Raw genomic sequence first — 23,045 nt, forward strand, 5'->3', positions numbered from 1 at the left:
TTTACTCTTTACTTATTTCTCAACTTTTGTGACTATGTATAGAAAACATCGAGTTTTCAGATTTTTTTACATTTACAAATCTAGCCTCACTTGGTAATGAATTTTCGAAGTGTGTGTGTGCAATATTCAAAAGACTCAACAACCCAGAAAAATAAGTAAAAGAAAAAAATCTGGGACTCTTTACATTAACTTGATTTATATATTCTGTAACAGCTCATAAAAAATCTAAACCTGGGTCTGATGCTATTGAACAGTACTGCACTCATTTGACCTTAAACGTGCCTGATTATTTCAATCTCAGAAGCATATACATCTCAAGAATTCTGCTACAGGAGACAAGTAATATATAAAAAGTAATGTATTTTACATTTTGTGTGATATAAGTTTGTGGGGTTTTTTTTGACTACTTAGAACACACTGGAGTCTACCAGTGTTTTGGATATGTATGAGTCATTAAATAGGCAGTATATATTACTATGCAGTTATTTTCTTTTAATCAAGACTTAATTATTCTTTAGAATACTTGATTTTAAAACAACTTTTTGAACAACACCTACTTGAGGTCTTGGGAAGGTTCTGCTCTGATATGGGGTGTCTCCACAGAGTGCCCAAACACTGCCCCTTCCGTGCCTAAAATACATAAATAAAATACAGTACAATTACTTTGGAAAATAAAAACACATTAAAATGTATGACCACAAATTGACATTTTGAGGAAAAAGATCTGATTTAATCCTGTATTAACTATTATCAGTATTGCTTCATTTTTAGGTTTGCATTTCTATACCAAAATCTGGACCAACATCATGTGAAATTTTAGACTTCTGTTTATCAGTAGGTGAATTTCTTAAACAAATCTGAAAACATTTATAGATCTAAACTTTTCAGGACTGACTTGCCTGAATGGTCATCTCAGCACTTTGGAGATAGATTATTTCACAGATCAGGAAAACAATATCATAGGTAGGTAGGTTTGACAAAACCAGATTGTAGAAGTGTCTAATATTTTTTGCATAATGTTCATTTTAATTACTTAAATGGAGAAGCCAAGCTTTCAAAAGTTTTGAAATAACAGCCTACCACCAGAAGTTCCTATCCTGAATCTTAATATCTGGCAGTTTCAGAATTTCCCTCCATCAGACCTTACTCATTTAAAACTTCTGTTCTCAAAAAATTAAAAAGACATATCTGGAATGACCTTTGGTTTTAGTGTTGGTAGTAGATGCTCGTGTATCTCCTACAGGGCACTCAAAATCAAAGCAAAGAAAACGGGCAACTATTCCCTAAAACGGAACTGATTCTCTATTGAATTTTAGTTTTTATAACTAAGTCCGAGTTGTATATGATAATTCCATACGTTGAATTACATGACCAAGATTTTTCATTTAAAAACTCCTTTTCAATGAAAAAATGAGGGCTCTGATAAATGTTCATGAATGTGTTTGAAAAAAAGACAAATATTTAGACAATACATTTTAAAAATGCAATTATTTTTTAAAGGGAATGAAAAATGAAAAATTAAAGGATTTGATCACAGCAAACTCAAGAAACTGACAGGCAGGGAACAGCATTATAAAATCAGTATTTCTCTTAACTCTCAGATAGAAGGACTGAATGCATAACAGTCATTTGTACCATTCAATTTACATTCAATAGATAACAATAGACAGCCTATGTTCAAAAGTTTGTCTTTTTATTTTTTTTTTTTTACCCTGAATCCTATCATCATGTCTATAGCTGTTTACTGATTTGTTCAATGCCTTTATTTTTGTATTCCACTCATATAAACTTCAGGGTTTCATTTGTTTGTTTGATTGTTTAACAATATCCATGTGCCTGTAAGTTTTTAATTTCCTTCTCTGAAGGTGGTGTACTGGGCACTGTGTAATGAAAATAGCCTAGAGTTGTGTGAAAGTCTTTCCAGCAGAGAACCATTAGTAAAGGTGAAAGAACTAAATAAAAACATGTGTAAAACAGGTAATGCATTTACCTTCTATCACTGGAAATAAGATCAAAAAAGCTGTTTTAATTTATTTTATTACAATAAATTACATATTACTGTAATTATAGATGTAATTTCAATAATTACATTTGATTACTAAATATTCTAGGATTAATTGTCATATTTCAACAAAAGAAGTTTTCTTGTGTTCTGAGCCTTGACTTCTGAGTAAAACTAAAAATATGCCAACAATACCTCACAGTAGCTGTGTAAAGAAGTGCTCAGTAGAACAGAGGCACTACTCTAATTGTTACATTTTAAATACAGTGAAGTATTTTCAATTATATTTTATGTAAATATTCAACAAATATTTTCAGAAAATTTGGCTGTTAGTGGAGAAACATATTTAGACATTTTTGCAGTTAACCAGTAATATTTATCAAACTGATCTTACCAGGATTTTAAAGCAGAATGAAGTTATTCGATGCTTAATTGATAGTAACATTTTACATTTTTAAAGAGAAAATGTTCTGAGCAAGAAGCCAAAAAAAAAATCTACATAAGTGTTAAACTAAATTACTGTCAGAAAATTGTCATTGTTAGTAATTTTCTTAACTCTATTTTCATTTTAAAAAATACGAAGAGCTATGCACCAGAAGAAAAAAAAAATCTTCATTGTAAAATACTGTACATGTATGGAGTATCTAAAGAGGGACTTTCTCAGAGTAATGAAATGAAGTCATAGTTTTTTATCTCTAGAGATTTATAAGCTTTACAAATATCTTGGCAAAACATACTGAAAAGAATTTCATTACAACTGCTATGTTTAAGATCTCACAAGAAAACAACCAAATCCACTTTCTATAACAAAACTTCTTTAAGTGTTACGGAGAACCACAGGAGGGAAAAAACCAGTATATCATTTTACCTAAAAGTATTCACAGAGGTGCTATGCAGGAGCTGCTTTTTAAACCTGACATTGCCTTGCAATTCTGCTACCTTTAAGAGACAGGAAGAACATGTCTGTATAGCCAGGCTTATTGTCATATATGGGAACTGAATATCAGAACTCAAAGTGCGTCTTTCAAGATCCCATTTATCTTTTTCATCAGCAAAATTAAATACTTTCAAGGCCAAGGGCTTTTTTTTTATTTTTGAAGGTGGCAATGCACTACAAAGGTGTAAATAACAGCAGGATGCAGTATTGCCAGTCTTTACTTATGAGAAGATCACAGCTGTAATGTTTGAAAAAGCAGAATTAATGCAAGAGGTATAAAACAACACGATAGTATGGGTCAGACACTAAATCAATCAGAAGTGTCAAAGATAATATTAGGCAAAGACTGATGTCAAAACATAAATGGCAGCTGGTTCTAAACCAAAATTAGGATTTCTTCACTTTCAGCAGCATTTATTTAAAAGACAAGAAGGCATTGCTCCCATGACAGAATAGAAATTTGGAAACAAAGACCAAGTTTGTCCAAACAGACTTAAAATCCAGACAGGTAGAATTAAGGATAAACTGATATAACTAAATAAAATACAATTAAAACTCAAAACAAACCAAACATGATCCTTTTGCTATTTGAAGATATAATTTCACATGTTTTTTTCTTCTCATGGGGCCTCAAAAGTAGGAGTATAACAGTTCTTGTGGTAAATGTTTTATCCTCAAAAAGTATGCTATCAACAAATTCAGGAATATTTCTAATTCCTTGTATTTTATACTGGAAGAAAAGCAAGTACTTACAATTACCTTTTTTTTTTTAGTAAGAAAGGAGAAAAAGATCAGCCATACAGAATTTACTGATGTGTTTCCATGAGTTAAACTGCAGGATCAAGAAAAATGGAAAGGAATTGTACAGCAAATAAAAGACATAGATCAGCAGTACTTAAAAATGCAGAACAGAGAAAAAATGTAGGAAGGTATTTTTTATCTTTTATTTTACTATATGTAAATCTGTAGTGCTTTGCTGGGAAGCTAGCTCATGTAGTTCAGTATTGCTTAGGAAATGGTGTTACAAACATACCTTTCTAAGAATAATAAATGTATCAATATAAATCAGGATTCAAAGTGAATACCATGATTTGTTTTAATGAAAGAAATATACTTTAGGTATTTAATAATTTACAATATTAAAAAACTTCTATTTTTTTAGCAGAAATAAGACAAGGATCTATTAATTGTATTCCCTGACTTACAGAATCATAACCAAAGCCTACCTTGAGATACGTGAAATTCTAGAGAGAGATGAATGAATACAAAAAAAGAATAAAAAGAAAAGACTTGAACCTTCAAGTCCTTTCAAGTTCAGCTCAAAAGTAAGTAGTTGGGGAACTGAATTCAGAGGAATATGAGTTAGAATGGATAACTGTGAAAAGAGAACCTTTCACGGGAAATAAAATAGCAAGGGCACAGAGTATGTACAAAGGATGTAAAATCAAAACTGTAAGTGTAACTGAATAAAATTACTCCCACCTCCAGCTTCCAGTAGAAGAGAATGAGTTAAGTAAAGACTTCACTAAGAAAGCAGCATCTGCGGAGGCAAACTACTGGTCAAAGAATGCCAGTCCCTACAGAGGCTTATGGAGAAAACTCACTAAATTGCACAAGTCTGGCAAAAAGGCCAAAAATCCAATTCTGTATTTACAGAGAAACCTCCTCATGCATAGCAGATTAACAAAACATTTTTTTTTGACACAGAGCAAATAAAAGCGAGCCTCTCACTACAAGAAGAACTAGTCACATGTTCCTGCTGTAAGAGAATATTTAGAATTCAGAGAAACCAGTGTAAACTACTAATTTCTGCTCAATTCGCACGTTCCTTAAATTCAACCTTTGGGAAATGACAAGTTTCATAAATACAATGGAAGTACAATGCTGGTATTTTGTGCCATATTTGCTTATGTATGTGTATGCTGAGGAAATTTTATCATTTATTTAACCAGGAAATAATCCTTTCATGATTTATAAGTTAGCCCACAAAACACCCCTGGTACCTTTCAGTGACTTAATAACTGACTAGCATGAACAGACCAGCACCTGATCATATTGACTAGTGGAGCTATTTTTTTTTTTATTATTATTATTTTTATTTTTTGTGAAATGAATGCCAGCTGAAGGGTTGATAATTTAAGATTCAAAAGCTAATAAATTATTTCGCTGTGAATAATAAGCCATATATTAGCATTATCCCACTCCTTCACATCATTCTTGTAAGCAAATCACCTCAAACGTACTGCCAGTGGAGTTGTGTATATTTTGATGTGTACATACTATATGGCATTGCAATATCCCAGACAAGCTGAATCTTACTGCCTTGATCTTTGTCTAGGTTTTTCAGAAACGTCAAGTAGCAATATGATGAATTACTGAGATTATGCATGTATTAGAATGTAATGCCGGTTTCTCCTCTGAGTTTGAGTTTAAAGAAGTTTGTAAAATGTTTATAATTTTTGAAGCTTGCAATTTTACTTGTTGCAAACTCATTATTTAAGTTAAAGCATCCACAGGTTTCACAGGGAAATATGAGTAATTAATCACGATTGCTTTACCATTGAAGAGACCTTCAAAACACAGACTTTATGTTCAAAAAGTTTAATTGCAATAAAATAACTAAATTCTTAATTCCTTTACCACGTGTACATAGCTAAAATTTAAAAATTTTGTGAGATTAGATAGCTGCTGTTCAACACTAGGACCTTTGAAGAGCTGATCACTGCCAGACTGAAAAAGCACAGAAATACTCAACTAGGCAGATCTATGATCATGAAAAAATCGTGGAAAATTCTTGTTTTGTTGGGGGTTTTTTTGTTTGTTTGTTTGTTTGTTTGTTTTTTAAAGTCCAGTTATTATGATTTATCTTGGGCTGATTAGAAACCTAAAGGAGTCAGAATGAAGCTTCTGGACAACATATTGATTGCGCAGCTCTTCAAGACTTGCAGTTTTAATAAATGTCTTGAAATGTAATTTAGCTGGGTACTTCTATTAAAAAAACACGGTGCAACCTGATTTTTGCTATGGAGGTGTACTTAACTAAAGTGAAAGTAAGTATGTTATTTTATGAAGATGTGATTGGCATGATTTCTAGGTTTTCAGTCTTGTGGAATCCCTCAACAGCAAAACTGATGAATATTAAATAGTGAAAGTTTCAGGTATGATGCTGATGTGGCCATGTTGGAGGTATATTATAGGTAGGAAGCTGTTGTATGGCCTGACTAGATGCAGCTGTTCACTTGTAAACTTAAGCATGAGCATCAAAGTCTTCAGACGTAAGCTGTTATTAAAATGTAAATTCTAAAATGAATGATTTAGATTCATTACTCAAGGCACTTGAACATGACTAATGTTTGATGCATATTTTCTGTATGGCAACCTTACTAAAGCAAGAATCCTACTGAGCCCTTCATTTAGATGAGAAGAATGAGTTCCCCAATAGATTAAAATTCAGCATCTTCAGTGTGATAAATTTTGATCAAAGCAAATCACAACTCAAGGAAATACTTGCAAAATTGCTAGAGTCAGTATTTATCTTCTTAAATGTAATCTTAAAATCTATTGAGTACAAACAGTTGAAACATTGCTTCCTAATGGTGAGCAGTTACGACACCTCTTGTCTTGCAATGCAAATGAAACTGGATTACACCTACTCAGTTGCTCACCCACATGTTTGAAGGTTCACATCCAAAATCTATGTGTGGCCACCACTTGGTTTCCTCTGCTGTAAAATGGAATCTATTTGCATAAAGCTTGGATTGCACAAAGTAGTAACATGATTCAATTAGTAATTGGAAATGGCTATTCTAAATGCTACTTCTAGGATGAAAAAAGTCCATCTATTTAAATGAAACTGCTGAGAATTCACATTAAAATTGAATATTTCTTCAAAACATGATTGAAATTAGAAAATATAAGGGGTTTACAAAGAACAAGTTTTAAAAAAGAATAATTGTCATGATATATTTTACTTCTTTCCACTATGATATATGACAGATGGAGATACACGTAATAATAAAAATGATTAACTAGAACTATTTTCTGCTTGAATTGATACAGTCTCCTTGAAAAGTTATAAAAGGTAGATATATGAATAGATTTAAAACTTACATTTAAATTTCACAGTAAATTACTAAAAACTAAAAACTGATTTTTTTCCCCTATACATACATATATATCTATATCTGATGGCCAGGTTTACATTTTTCTTAAAATCATAGATTCAAAGAATGGTTTTTTGGATTAGAAGGATTCTTAAAGATCATCTAGTTCAAATCCCCCTGCCATGGGCAGGGACACCTTCCACTCGATGAGGTTGCTCAAAGCCCCATCCAGCCTGGCCTTGAACACTGCCAGGGATGGGGCACCCACAGCTGCTCTGGGCAACCTGTTCCAGTGCCTCACCACCCTCACAGTAAAGAATTTCTTCCTAATATCTAATCTAAATCTAGACCAGGATACAGTTGGCTTTCTGGGCTACAAGCACACATTGTTGGGCCATGTTGAGCTTTTCATCCACCAGCACCTCCGAGTCCTCCTCAGGGCTGCTCCCATTCCATTCTCCACCCAGCCTGTGTTGATACTGTGGTCTGCCCCAGGCCAGGTGGAGGACCTTGCACTTGGCCTTTTTCAGCTTCATGAGGTTCACTGGGGCTCACCTCTCAAGCTTGTGAAGGTCCCTCTGGATGGCATCACTTCCCTCCAGCATGCTGAGCACACTACACAGCTTGGTGTCATCAGGAAACTTGCTGAGGGTGCGCTCGATCCTGCTGTCCATGGTGCTGACAATGATGTTAACCAGCACTGGTTCCCGTATGGACCCCTGAGGAATGGCATTCATCACCAGTCTCCGTTTGGACACTGAGCTGTTGACCACAACTCTTTGAGTGTGACCATCCAGCCAATTCCTTATCCACCAGGTGGTCTACCTGTCAAATCCATCTCTCCAGTTTAGAGGTAAGGATGTTATGCAGGATAGCGTCAAATACTTTGTGCAAGTCCAGGTAGATGATGTCACTCACTCTTCACTGATCTGTGAACACCATAACCCCGTCGTAGAAGGCCACTAAATTTTTCAGGAACAACTTACCCTTAGTGAAGCCACGCTGAATGTCACCAATCACCTCCTTATTTTCCATGTGCCTTAACACAGTTTCCAGGAGGATCTGCTTCATGATCCTGCTGGGCACCAAGGCAAGACTGACAGGCCTGTAGCACCCCAGTATTCCTTTATTTTCTTGTTTTTAAAAATGGGGGTCATGTTTCCCCTTTTCTGGTTGGTAGGAACTTCACTGAATTGCCACTAATTCTCAAATATGGTGGATAGTGGCTTAGCCACTTCATCCACCAGTTCCCTCAGGTCCTGTGGAAGCATTTTATCAGGTCCCATGGACTTGTGCACCTTCAGGTTCCTTAGATGGTGTTCAACCTGATATCCTACAGTGGGCAGTTCTTCATTCCCCCAGTCACTGCCTTAGTCTTCTGCAACTTGTGCAGTGCAGCTGAAGCAGTTGCTGGTGAAGACCGAGGCAAAACAGTCAGCCTCTTCCATGGCCTGGGTAACCAGGTCTCCCATTTCCTTCCAGAGAGGGCCCATGTTTTTCTTAGTCTTCCTTTTATCACTGATGTGCCTATAGAAGCTTTTCTTGTTGCCCTTGATGTCCCTGGACAGATTTAATTCTATCAGGGCTTTAACTTTCCTAATTTGGTCCCTGGCTGCTTGGACAGTTTATCTGTATTCCTCCCAGGCTATCTGTCTTTGCTTCTACCGTCTGCAGGCTTCCTCTTTGCGTTTGAGTTTGTCTAAGAGTTCCTTGCTCATCCATGCAGGATTCCTGCATTCTTGCCCAACTTCATCTCTGTTGGGAAGCATTGCTGCTGAGCTTGGAGGTGATCCTTGAATATTAACCAGCTTTATTGGGCCACTCTTCCCTCCAGGGCTTTATCCCATGGTACTCTGACAAGCAGATCCCTGCAGAGGACAAGTCTGCTCTCTTGAAGTCCAGGCTAGTGAGCTTGCTGTGTGCCCTCCTTATTGCCTTAAGAATCTTGGACTTCACTATTTTGTGGTCACAGCAGCCAAGGCTGCCCTTAGGCTTCACATTCCCCACCAGCCCCTCCTTGGTGGTTAGAACAAAGTCCAGCATGGCACCTCTCCTTTTTGGAGAGGGAAGTTATGAACAATGCATTCCAAGAACCTTCTGGATTGCCTGTGCCCTACTGTGTTGTGCCTTCAGCAGACTCCAGGGTGGTTGAAGTCCCCCATGAGGACCAGGGCTTGTGAATGTGAAGCAGCTCATATCTGTCTATAGAGGGCTTCATCCACGTGGCCTTCCTGGTTGGGTGGCCTTTAGCAGACCCCTGCTATAATATTACCCATTCCTGCTCTCCCTGGTGGAATGCTATAAATGATTCAGGGTTCCCAAGAGTGGAACACAGAGCAAAAGTTGTCCTTGTATACATTAAAAAAAAAAGGGAATATTTTTGTATTCCATAGATAAAAAATACTGTATTTTCACTTTGTTGTAGAAGATAACCCTAGGATTTGGAACACCCAGGCTTATGCTCTAATGAATAGTTTATCAGTTACAAAGCAGAATTGCTGTTTCCTTGATGAAAATTGAATGAATCAATGAATAAGAGGACTATCAAACAACAGTCAATAGCTTTATGGCCAGGGGACTCACCTGGGGTGTAAAAGAATGGGACATTAACTTGGACAGCCCGACTACAAAATGAAGGGTTTAACTTCAAGGCTAATTAAATTATCTTATTATTTTATCTTGATTTTTACTAAAAGCACTAGAAACTAGGTGAGAAACAATTTTCTCACTCTCACATTACTTCCCCTCCCCCAGATTATAATTTTTTTCTGTAGTATTCAGTACAAAAAGTGAGAATAAGAAAATTATTTCTCACCTAGTTTCAAGAACAACCAGTAATAATTTCCTATTTTGAGGTTTTTTTAAAAAAATTATTATGTACTGCTGCCTACCTACAAAATGCCAGGAATGTCTGTCTAATTTGCTTCAAAAAGCTCTAAAACAAAAGAATTAATGATTAGCTTTTGATAAAAGCAAAGCACATTTGCCCTTTGCTTAAAATATTCCATAAACAAATGGTTTGATTTTGAAAAGTCAAAATCTCAGAGGAACTTATCAAAAGTTTCTCCATTAAGTCTAGACATCTCATTAGTTGCCTAAATTAGAGGTACGGATTATTTATATTTAATTTACATGCAAAAAAGAGAAGATGGCATCTCTGGAGGTTAGTTAACTACTGTTACATGACTGAGACTAGAGCAACAATGCACACAACATAAGCACCTTGAAGTTTTTCCCTTCAACATCTGGTCAGCAGTTGACACATCTGAATTTTATCTAAACTGGGAAAGGTTGTTAGGAAATCTCACTTTAATTATACCAGCAGTCCTCTAAGTTACACTGAGCATTAAAACCAATACATAGGGTGCTTTATATGGATTTCAGTGGCCAGTTCTTTATACCATATATAAATGTGCATTTATTTTTGTTCTCTACTTTGCCATTACCGCAACATACTGATTTTTTTTTTTTTTTTAATGATTATGTGGCAATTACTACTGCATTCTTACAATTTAGCGAATTGTTTTATTTACGCAAAAGGAAGCCACAAAACAGCAGGACTATAATGCAGATTTTTGAAATAGCTCTACTGTAGCATTTTTACTACATAGGAATTACCATGCCATTGATAAATTATAAACAAATATTTAGATAAGTGCATTTGTGCACCCTGCAGAGGGCACTAATACACATATAAAAAGTCCATCATATGCAAGTATATAGTATGTATTTAAAAAGCCACTGTAAAAATGCCTTCAAATACTTTTGAATTCATAAAAAAGTGAAAATGTGAGAATAAACCTGACATGCATTTTTACAATTCTGAAATGGAGATAAGTTTATATAATGCATTTTGGTGCCTATTAGACCAAAATGAAACAAAAATGTTAGTATCTCCAATTATTGAAATTCATAATTCTTTTTTCCAGATTTGAGAAATAAAATGAAGCTATAATATCAGTTCCTTACAAGATTGTTAAAAAGTTTCTGTTTGATATTACCACTAGTTATCTTGATTATCGCCTATTATGACTGCCTTTTTATTCCTGCTCTTTATTAACATTCTGGTTTTCTCTCTAGAAGTAAATTACACAGATGAGTACAGCACATTCAAACCTGGCATTACTGCAATGCAAAAGGGCAAATGACTTAACTTAGATAAGTCTTTACTGCAGTTTTAAATGGAAATTCTGCAGCTGTGAGAGGGAATGTGCAACAGTAATTTTGTCACTTAATATTCTCATCTTCAAGTCAGCACAGCAGTGAAGCAAGCCTTTTAATTTAGCAGCAAAATAGAAGCAGGTGTATTTCAAATCACTTAACTGCAATGACCGTAAACCACCAATGGTCATATTAGCAAATGTGTGCCTATGTGTTACCTGTATTAATCACAGGAAAGACAGCAGATCTGCAGGAAAGGACAAGATATTAAAGCAGACTGAAATATGCTAAAGTTGGCTGAAATATGCATCTTTTGCCAAAGACTCAGATGCTTTTGCAGGCAAGAACCACAAGAGAGTTTCCACATGCCTTGCAGAGGCTGTGGAAAGAGTGTTTATGATAGTAATTTACTGCTGGATCTACCACTCCATTTTTAAGGCAGGAGTGAGCTGGTCACAGAGTAATTTATCAGTGCTGGTTTCAGCACTCCCTTCTGTGTCACCAAGGAGCAGTATCAGGGCGCATGTTACAACCACAATTCAGATTACCTGGCAAACCTTGTTAACAGCCCAGCTCTGCTGTGAGTCTTGTGGCATAACCCTAGTCTAGTCTTTGCTCTTTTACTGTTTGTGAGTCAGGAGAGGCTCAAAAATCACACTCTTGTCACTGTTGCAATACACCTATCATAAATTCACCGTAACACTTTTAAGGTTTAAGCAATTTTCATTGCCTTGCTACATACCAAGGCATGTCTGGTTAAAATTATCAAAGCAGGCTTTACTACCCCCGTGAAAATTTGGTGTGGTCAGATGCCAGAGAAACCTGTTGTTCATGTCCTCTTAAACTACACTATGTTCGGCACTTTCAGAACAGAATAGTGAACACTGGGCAGCAGGATTGTCATGTCTATGGAGCAGAACATCATACAATTTGATAGTCGTGAAATCAATTCTTTTGCTTTACCATTTTTAAGTTAAAATTACAGGAAGACTATATTTCCTATGTCCAGCTATCAACAAAAGACCTCACTAGGTTCAGAGGTAAGTTGAGACAAAAAAAAAGAAAGCCTTTCTTAATTTGCATTTTCTTCAGCCCATATCTAAGTGGTATTTCTTTTTATTATCCAGTTAACAAACTGTCATGATGCTTACCAGTCCAGCCATTTCATCTTTCACTGAAGAGAACCTGACTTGGAAAGACCTCTATTCTTACATTCTTAAACCTTCCAAAGGAATTAATTTCTTTTAGAATCAATCTTCCGTGTCCTTCAGTCTCCCTCTGGCCTCCAGACATCTTACTACTGCAAGTAATACATTCTGGTTTCTTTCAGCAGGATATTCCCTCTGCTCCTTTCCTTGTTTTGTATTAAAAGTTCCTTTTAGTAGCTATACTAATTTTTCAAATAATGTTTTGCCAAAATGAAATTGTATTGAGTTACTATTAGTTTTGCTGTCAAGAAGATAAAAAAAAAGAAGTAATTTCATTAAAATTTCAAATTCAGAAACTCTGCTTGGTCTTTCGCTTTTATCCTAAATCTAAATATAAAACAGGCAGGCAAGGCCAAGAATGACAGTGAAAAGAAAAAATCCTACAACTATAAAAAAGCCTGAAAATATTCCTGACAGCTAAAACATGAAATAACTTGTTGATAAATACTCTTGCTGCACAATATGCTTTATCTATGCATTTTCTCTGCTCCACACTGAGAGTGTAAAAACAGATTAAACAAGTAGTCCATCATTTGGTAATGCTGTTAGGATAAAAATAGTAAAAATAATACAACTAATTTGCCTGATATGAAAAGAAATATTTTGAAAAAAAATATTTCCCTTTGATGTTTCATGAGAAAAGACGTTCAGATGTAACTACCAATCCCACCTCATTCTTTCAACCGTAAATTGGGAAAGGAATTTTTCAAGTTAATCTGGCATTCAGCCACTGCCAGTATTTTGCTCTGTTGATCTTGGATACCTCTTGTGTCTTAGTGTGATATCCAAGTACTTTGAAAGCTTTATGTGCTGATGTACCTAGACCTTTGACCACCATAACATACTTGCTTTGCAGAAAGCGATTCAGAAAAAGGACATGAAAAAGAACGATACCTAGTTACACTGCAAGTGGCGTAACCTGCAGTACTTGCTGTCACGTCTATCACACTTTATGTATCAGACTGGTTTAGAATGATGGTGACGGTGACTTAAGGGCAAAGTCTCCATTTGAGACAAAAAATATACATTTCAAACACATTTCAGCATTTGTAAAGGACTAAGGCTGACTGAAAGAACTGAAAGGCATTTGTATGTGGATTATTTCTGTATATGTCTGCTTACATCTATGCACTAACAGTCTTTTTCTAGCATGTTCACAAAGTACATTTCAAATGTTTTACAAACCTACTATCTAATAGCTTCAATGAAAACCAAGATATTTGGTAAAGAACAGTTACCATAAAACTGAATTCTAATACTTTCTAAGTCAGAACAGCTAGATGAACATAACTCAAGGTACCCATTACTGATATTAGTGTTGACAGGATCAATAAAGTGTTCCTAATATATCAAAACATTAAAATTCATGGTATGCATATTCAATTCAGTTTATCTATGAATGGAACACATACCATAAGGAAACACTGACACGTAGGTTTTAGTTTGGGCTAACAACTACAGCATGATGATTAATGAAAGGAAAGGTCTCTGGTTGCTTTACCTTTCTGAGCTCATTTGTCCTATCCTTTCTTGCAGTGGTGTGTGCTTATTCATGCAGCTTTCTCATCTTTCCCTAGTTTTACCGAAACTTACTTAAAAGTGAAGTTGAAAATACATATCAAAAAAAACTAACTTCTAAAACAGAAGTATAGGAAATACACTATACAAAGAAGAACTGTACACAGAAGGATATAAAGGACAAGAGAATGGTCCCTTTTCACGGCCAAAACCAAATTATTTTCATTTTCTTTCCAGTAAGAGGAAAGGGTAGCTGTAGAGTGTTATTTTACAATGTCAGCATAATTAACCATGGATGCTTTAATTTGCCAAGCAAGGTCCAAACCAGCCACTCTTCCATTCATACAGTCCTAATGACATTTTGTGAATTAATCCTGTGGAATGACAATGTTTTGTAGCATTGCTCTTTGTTTCAAAACACTGCAGTTTGGCATTAACTGTACTCAGTATCATACCTAGGAGTGCCCACCTCATCAAAGCATATAGTTTGGACCAATGTACTTGATTGTGACAGTATTTATTCAAACAGGAACCAAAAAGCCAGCATTCCTGGAGTAGTACTGAACTCCTAAGTTTGGAATGGAATATCCCAAAATTATGTACCTCAGTTCAAGTACAACAAAAATAGTTAATAAGACCTGACAGGAGATGACTCAAAGAAAAAATATATATTAATTGCACACTGTGTTATGCACAATTGTACAGTACAAAATAATAATAATGTAAAAAAAAAGAATAAATATTTAATACTTTTTGAAAAAAAAAATTAGAAAATACAGTCAATGAAACTAATGAGAATGACTTTTAGAAATGTATCAAGCTGTCATGGTTTAACTCCGATAGTCTACTGTTAGTCTCCACTCTCTATTAGACTTTTGCACTGGCCATATGGAGCTATTAAAGGGTAGGGGGTCCTGCTGATTGCTCCTTGGCTTTCCAGTTGGTGAAGCAGCTTATGGATGGGAATCGGGGAGTCTCGACTGGTGCGATATTGCTGCCAGTGCACCATTGTCATAGCAATCAGCACCTGCTGCTCTTCAGCCTTCAGCAGCCCCACAACAGAAGGGTCCTCTGAGAGATGGGGCAGGATAGACAGGCAGCTGTCTCCAAGGCAGCTATACCAAAAGCCCACCAGTACCCTTCTGGGTCCCTGATATACGCTTTCCTAAGCTAGTCTACACCAAGGGCGCATGGAGCCTCTCGGCCGGTCACTTCCCCTTCAGGCTTATTTCAGCCTGTTGGGATCTGTCTGCTGCTCCTGATATACGGATGGGTTCTGCCCGTGTACAGCTTGATGGCATTAGGTGACGCTGTGCACCGGTGTCTACCAGAGCCTTATACTCCTGTGGGTCTGGCGTGCCTGGCCATCTGATCCACACAGTCCAGTAAACATGCTTGTTCCTTTCCTACACCAGGCTGGAGGCAGGACCCCTGTACTCCTGGTCATAGGATTTGCCACTTACTACTTGTAATAATCATGATCAAATAACCATCACAAATTATTTACTGAAATTCAAACAATTAAATAGAAGAGAAAGGCAGCTTGTTCACAGGTGGTTCAAAACTGGGAAGTCATTTCTGCAGTGGAACTGTTCTGAGTTCTGCTCTTAGGTTCTTGTCTGAGCCTGGTAATATTCATACATTTAGAGAGGCTAGGCTGTATGGGCCATTAGATCAGCCCTATAGCTATAAAATTACTGTCCCTGTTGTGTTCAATTTATCTGAGCCTAAATAACCAGATGACACCCAAATTTAAAAATTAAAGTTTAAGAAAGAGTTAAAAGGAAGAAATAAATTAATTCCTTAAAGAAAAAGACTAGCTGAGGTCTGAAAAAATTGAGAGGGATTCTCCAAGAAGGATGCTCTCTCTGATCTGGGAAACCCATTTGAAAAGCTTCAGCGACTGTTTGCAACAGAGGACGAAGAAGGAGAAAGGTCTGTGGAGAATATGTTTCTAAGCCAGGAACATATGACCAGGCATAAACACAGTATCACATAGCTGCTGAGAGTGAAAGCAAATCAATCAGGCTAGGGTCTACACCAATGAGTTAGCAGTTTCAAGACTATTGATGTTAGATTGTGTCTAGTTGGATTTCAAGTAAGGGGAAAACTTGTTTGGATCCACATACAATATACCATTTAGGCTTACCTTGAGATTCTTGACTGATGATCAGACCTCAGAAAAAGGAGGCTGCCCCCTGGAGATGTCCCTGCTGGGAAAAACTGTTTTGGCTGGTAGATGGAAGAATTTTGGATAGGAGTGGTAGGTAGTACATAATGTAGTTCTACTCTATCTGAAACACTTCTGTCCATCTTAATGACAGGTCTCCCAAGAACCAAATATTCATGAGGTAAAGAAATAAAGCTGTTGACCAGTCACTGGGTGACAGAAATGGTCAACATGTGACTGGTCAGCAGCCATGTGGAAGGGATGAGAATTTTGAAGAACTTCAGTGGAACAAGCCAGAACAAAGATGTTAAGCATATGTGAAGGGCAAACTAGAGCTCACAAATTACTTGCCTGTCTGTGAAAGCACATGCTAAAAGGCAGCAGAGAAAGCCAAGAAAGTAGGTGATGGTTCTATGGCTGTACAAACACTACTTGCTAGACCTTGGTTGGGAACGCATGCCCTTCCCTCTACAGCACAGGTAGACTCCACCTGTCATAATGTCCCATTGTACTAAGACTTGCTCAGGATTTATGGAGAGACTTCAGCGTTCCTCTGTTTAATGAAAAGGAAAATCTTAAGACGGGAATAAAATTATTTGCTATTGCTTTCTCTCACTTTGTAAAAGAGAAAAAAATAATTTTACCCTTAGCTTGAACAAAAATACTTTTATGTAAAAGTCAAAATGAGGATTTTGTAATCAATAGGTTTTATGAGTGGTTACTTAGAGATACAAATGGAGAGCTAGATGCAAACACATATACTGAGCTCTTTTTTTTTTTTTTTTTCTTCATGCTACCTACCTGTGTTTTCATACTAAACACTGTATTATAGCTAAGAATCCCTTAAGGAATATAAATAAAACTACAATGAAAAGGGCTGTATCTACCATGTTAGTAAGAATTATTCTAGTGTAAAATTCTGCCAGAATTCTGACTCTTCTATCGGTGTTGCACCTAGAACAACAACAGTATATTGCTATACTGGCACCTTCTAGACATTCCTAAAATCTGATTGACTTTGTTAAATTGTCTGAAATCTCTATCTAGTCTTGCTAAGTGTTTTAACGTAAAGCCTCATATATTCTACTGATTTCACATTTTCCATAAATTCTTAGTAAATAATATGCACATTACATTTATCAACTTTAAAGATTCTCCCACAAAAATATGCTTTTTTTTTTAATGGAAAGATTTTTTTTATAATTTCTATAAATTCAAGTGTGAGGTAGGGTTCCTTCAGTGACTGATTGTTCTGATAAATAGAAGTTTAAGAGCCCAAAATGTTAGCTACCCATAAAGTATTAAAATGCAATAATAAATACTACAAAACATTTAGAAATATTTAAAATAATAAACAATTATATGTGAATAAAACAGCTATATGTGACATTTACAATAAAACTAATACAGAGAAGACTTATTTTAAAGAAGAAGAAACTTATGAGAAGTGTGCCTGTCTATCACAGTGGCAGCTGCAAAGAGTAGGACATTACTCTTAAGGTTAGAAAGAGCAAATCTTACTGTGTTTACATTAGTTGGCTTGTGACTAGAGATAAAAAGAAAATATCTGATCCCCTCTAAGGCTTATTCTTTGCTGTGATCGTTAAGTTCAAAACCAAATCAGGATCAACCTGTGATCTTCAAAAGATGTTGGTATAATTTGTTCTGTAGATGAAAATGAAGGAAATTCTACATTCTCTACGGCCAAATTATTTCAGTCTTTCATTATTTTCCCAGAAAAAAAAGTATTGGTTTTTTATTTGTCTTTTTTTCTATTATTTTTTAAAAAACTGATAGAAAGCATCACTTGTTTTCCAAGAGGCTATTTTTCAAGGCCTCAAGACAGATACCATAGACCTTTTGATATTTTTTTCTTCAAGCACCATCTTTTTCTCTCTTCTCTCAGAGATCATGCTCCTGGACAGCTAATCAATCTCATGGCTCTGGATCCTATTCAGTCATTTACTGAGCAACGGTACACCAAACTGGATTAAGCACTTTGGAGATGCCCTTGCCAGTGTTGAATAGATCCAGAGATCTGCAGGCTCTACTCCTGTTTACACATTCTAGCTTCATATTTGACTTTCTTGCATCACATGATGCTCTTCAGCTTGTGATCCAAAATCTGTCCCAACTCTTTTTCTGAGGACCTTTTTCTGTGGATCTTACTTATGAATTCTCTGAGGTTTTTAAATTGACCTCTGGAAGTCAATTTTATTTTGTTTTGCCGTCGTGTTTCCCTGGAACTTTTAAACAGGGGGTATTCTCATTACATGGTGGTTACCCTTTCAGATTTCCTTCCACCTTCATGTTCTCAGTTCCTTCCCACTGATCAGCAACACTCCTTATGTTAGTTTTTCAACACTGTGTCATGCTTATAATCTATAAATCTTGTATAGACGGTGTCTTGATCTTTTTTTTCCTAACAGATATCTGTCTCTATAGTTATAAGAAACAAGAGGTGCCCAAACATTCCAAAATTCTGTCACTAGGACCTGTGCATTAGATGATTCTTTTTGTTTATAAAAAGCTTCATCTGTATGACTTTTTTTGTTTGGTAGTCAACATTACCACATAGGTTCTTTGCCCTTTCATCAGTGCTCATGAAGTATAAATCAATTTGCATTTTGAATCTTAGAGCAGTTATACATTCTTCAGATGAATCAATTTCTGCATGGATACTGACCGTTCTTTGCTTCATTCTCTCTTCATGAGATGATGCTTACCCCACATAATTTCATTTCTTTATAGAATATATGTTGATTTTTGCCACCCTTCCTTCTGGAATTTACATTACCCAATCTGAATTCTTATACTGTTCTATCTATACTTTTCAATCTGCATACACACATACACACTCCTTTACCTTCTGAACCTTGAGCAAAGCCACACTGTTATATACTTTTAATTCAAATACAAAAGCTTATATACATTGATGATATATTTCTAGTGCAAAAATGATGACTTATTATGTTTGTGTCTCGGTGTGCTGAATTTAATGCTGTCAGACACTGTGAAATGTAAACTCATCATTAGCCACAATAAGGGTAGGAGTTTAAATTCACAACGTAGGCTGAAGGCTGTAGGCCATATTTTTGTGGGTGATATAATTTTTTTTCTGGAGTTGTTTCCTGTGGGTGAAATTATTCCTAGCTTATAGGAGTCTGCTGTGAATAAGCTTTGAAATGTAATGGAGACTGAAAATGATTTGAATCTATGTTTTTTCACAGCTTTGACTACATACCTACTTTAAAAATAGATTTACAGATAACAGTGAAGTCCAAGATGTTACTGGTGGAAATCTGCCAGCTTTCCTTCTGAGTAGAGTTTTGTTTCAAACTGTGACTGCCACAGACTGAAAGAGTACCTCCTTGTGAGCATTTTTATATTTATTCTTTCTGTTACTTTCTACCTAAATTTAGAGTCAAGATCTTGTTCAGTCACATAAATTTTGAAAGTATGATGCATGTCATGACATATTCTTGTATATTCTCACTGTGCAAATCACGGCTACTAAATATATTAGCTAGTATTGAAAGCTGGGTAAAAAAAAAATGGCTTATGATTAGATAAAAATTTAAAAAGCCACTTTGCAGTGGTTTCAGATAGGATTCAGAGAAAACAAAGTACAGGTCTGACATGTATTACAGGGCTCCCAGTAAGAGGTACATCTGTACATTATTTGGGAAAAGTCAGATGCCTGCAATATTTCCTAAAAATGTAATAGTATTCCTCCTATCCTGAAGGCTTTACAAATGGAAATCTGAATGATCTCATCTTCTAGCATCTAATGAGAATACTGTTCCAGGATGAAGCAAGATATTTTTGTCCTGTAGTATCATCATTATAGATGAGTATTTGGAGCCAAATACTCTTTTCATTGAACTGAAATCCTATAGAGCAGCCTGACCCTTACCTACAACAATAGAATTTTGTTTCCAGGCAGAAATAAATCATAAGAAAGTACTTCAAGGCAAAAAAAGAAAATGGGAATGATGGAGCTGCTTTATGATTCACCTTTCCCTCCTGTGAGTAGCTATACCTTAAAAATAGAGATGAGTCTGACAGCTGTAATTTAAATGTGCATTTTCAAAACTATCAAAGCCCGAGGGCATGTGAGTGTCAGGCTTAGCTCAGGTTTTAAGAGTTAGAATTTTACTACAAAATCTGAACCCAGTTTATATCCAGTTCCTGCATCAAAACCTTCTGAAAGTTTAGGGGGTGTTTTCCAAACAAGTTTGTTTGGTTTGATTTAAGACTTACCTCAGCTTACTAATAATAGGCCAGTTTTCCACTAGGCTTTGACTATTACACAGGCCATGTGGATTTGCCAGGTATCACGCAATTCAGAGCCTTCAAAACTGGGTCTACTTCAAATTGCAGCTGTGGACTCTGCACAGCCCTTCAACAGGGAATGTGCAATATGATTGGGAATATGATGCAGATATTGGCAGTTTTCCCCCAAAATACTAATTCTTACAGTCACCAATATCCAATAACTTAACCTTGGTGTCAAAGCTTGAACCTGAAAACCAGATTCAATATGGAAGTTGGGATCAGTCTCTGGATCACTACTTCCTTCTATCAGAACAAAGCAAATAGTCTCCTCACTAACTTTGGGAGGCTGCTGGCTGTGTTCTGCAAAGGAACAGCTCAGACAAGTATAAAATCAGCTCAAAAACATATACTTTATTTAAAAGAATTAAATAAATTACAGCCCAGAAGGAGAGGGAAGGATTAAAATCTGTCATCTCTTACAAATGATGTTATGAAAAAATGGGGAAAAAAAAAGTTGAATATGGAAAGAGAGGCATTCAGAAAGCACAGATTATGGAAAGGTTGACTCTCTAGGTAGGGGATGATTTTCCCCTCCCTAAAAATCAAGAGTGTCTCATTTTGCCAGGTTTTTTGCTTTCTTCTCCTTTCTCCTGCCTGACTATATGTTGGCTCCTTCTATGTCTCTCTCTACAGAACAGCCTTGTAGAGAATTTGTCAGTAGAATGGCTGTAAGAAATTGAACACATTTCCCTGTGCTGGCAAAACTGCCTGCATGTTTGTCTCACTTATCTTCTTTTGGGTCTATTCCCCTTTCCGAAAAAAACTTCTTTTATCAAGGCTTCTTTCTCTTTACATGCATTCCTGAGACCAATCATTCTGCTCCTTGGCATGTTTTTGTTCAAGTGCCAAAACTCAAAATCTTTCTTTTGCATATAAACTGTTATGCTTAGGTCAATGTAGTCCTCCAACAATCTACATAGTCACCTGCAGGCCGATGTAAGTACATGCTGTATGTAATCTGAACCGGCTGGATGCATTCTACCCTTAACTGGAACATATCAATCTATCTGAACAATGTCCTGGACAAGAGATTTATTTATTTAGTCTCACCACTTTTAGCCTACCTATAAAACTTCCAGTTCAGAGGCAGCTTGGAGCGCCACATGTATGCTTGTAATCAGCTCTATAGTTGTATCTCCAGAGTAATGCTCTGACAGGTTGCTCTGTTGCCAAGGTTAGACTCCTGCAACAATATTATCTTTCAATCAGAGCTCTCATACAGACATGTCTGGATCTTAAGTGCTTCCCTGAGATCTAAATAAGCTTATCAGAAACCTTTTTCATTCAGCATATTTTGAGGTACATATTAATGCAGTCATTACTGAGGAAACACAGAAATTCTATATGTGTAATGCATTTTTGTTACTGACAGATGATGATAAAAAAAAATTGGTTCATTCAGTGTTCAGGGTACTGAATTTCTGGCATATCTACTTAAAGGTTTAACATTTTACTACAATAACAAATACAGTTTTACTGTGGTCACTTAACTTGGTTGTGTAAGCCACTTTAAATTGATTAAGAGCTTCCCTTCATCTTGTGTCACTTCAGTTTACAAACTCCACCTGTCCTGAATGGGAATCTACCAATTAAACATGGCAAATCCCAGATCTTTTCCAGTCTTACTGAAATTCCTGTTCAGTCTCTGAAGGCACTAGGTATACACCCACCATAATAACAACATACATCAAACAATCGTTTATATTTCTACATTTCAGTACTTGTTATAAATATTTTATTTCTACTTATCTAACCTAATTTGCAATTCATATATATTTCCTCATATATCTGTCATATTTCCTTTTTATAGCCATAAGCCATATATCTACTTTATAATTTCCTTTTAATTATTCTGGAAGACCTTTCTATATTTCAATTATCTGCAGACTCACAGTCCTACAGCAAATTCTTAAAATCAAAACCTACTTACTGATGCACTCCTTTTTGTTTCTCTTGCTACTGCTAGCAACCACGTGCAAGCCTTATTACAACTACAATTCCCATTATGAGATCTATTATTATGTTTGAAATACAGAAACAAAGTAATGTTCATCTAGTTACATCAACTCACACAATACAAACACGGAGCTCCATATATCTGAAAAGCTTTGTGGTTCAATAAATTATGCAAGCAGTTGAAATCTATAGAACAATTACTAAAATCTTGGTAAAACATTAACTGTCAAGTTTTTAACTAGCTTCTTATTTATTTACTCTTAACATATTAATTATCATTATTTAAAACATGAGTTTTATTTGGAAAGGACTTCAGGTCCTGTGCTAAAACAGATGATACCACTCAGACATACAGCAATAAAGGATGACAGAAAATAAACCAGCAGCTAAGTAATAGGGAAACAAAATAAATTAGTTCCTCAGAAAGCTTATCTAGTCTAGATTATTTAGACGTTACACAGCTTATTTGCTGCATCAAGAAAACACAACTGGATTTGACTGCAGAACAGTAATGGTTTCTGATGTAAATCCTATGTAGTTTAATTTGCAAACTCGTTTTTGCCTTGCCTTTTTTTAAACATGATTAATAAAAAGGTACATCTAGAAGTACAACTGATTTAGAAGAAAGTACCTTGTAACAAATTAAGTTACA

The 23,045-nt window shown here is 35.8% G+C and overlaps 1 protein-coding gene across 1 annotated transcript in view; it reads right to left on the bottom strand.

Moving 5' to 3' along the window:
• Positions 1-23,045, bottom strand: part of SGCZ (sarcoglycan zeta) — a 551,451-nt gene that overhangs the window by 81,826 nt on the left and 446,580 nt on the right. The window contains exon 6 of the mRNA XM_080373912.1: positions 558-630. Coding sequence (XP_080230038.1) covers positions 558-630 — 73 coding nt within the window. The remainder of the gene's footprint in view (positions 1-557; positions 631-23,045) is intronic.

Source organism: Falco punctatus (assembly GCF_963210335.1).
Source record: "Falco punctatus genome assembly, chromosome: 1".
Taxonomy (NCBI): Eukaryota; Metazoa; Chordata; class Aves; order Falconiformes; family Falconidae; genus Falco; species Falco punctatus.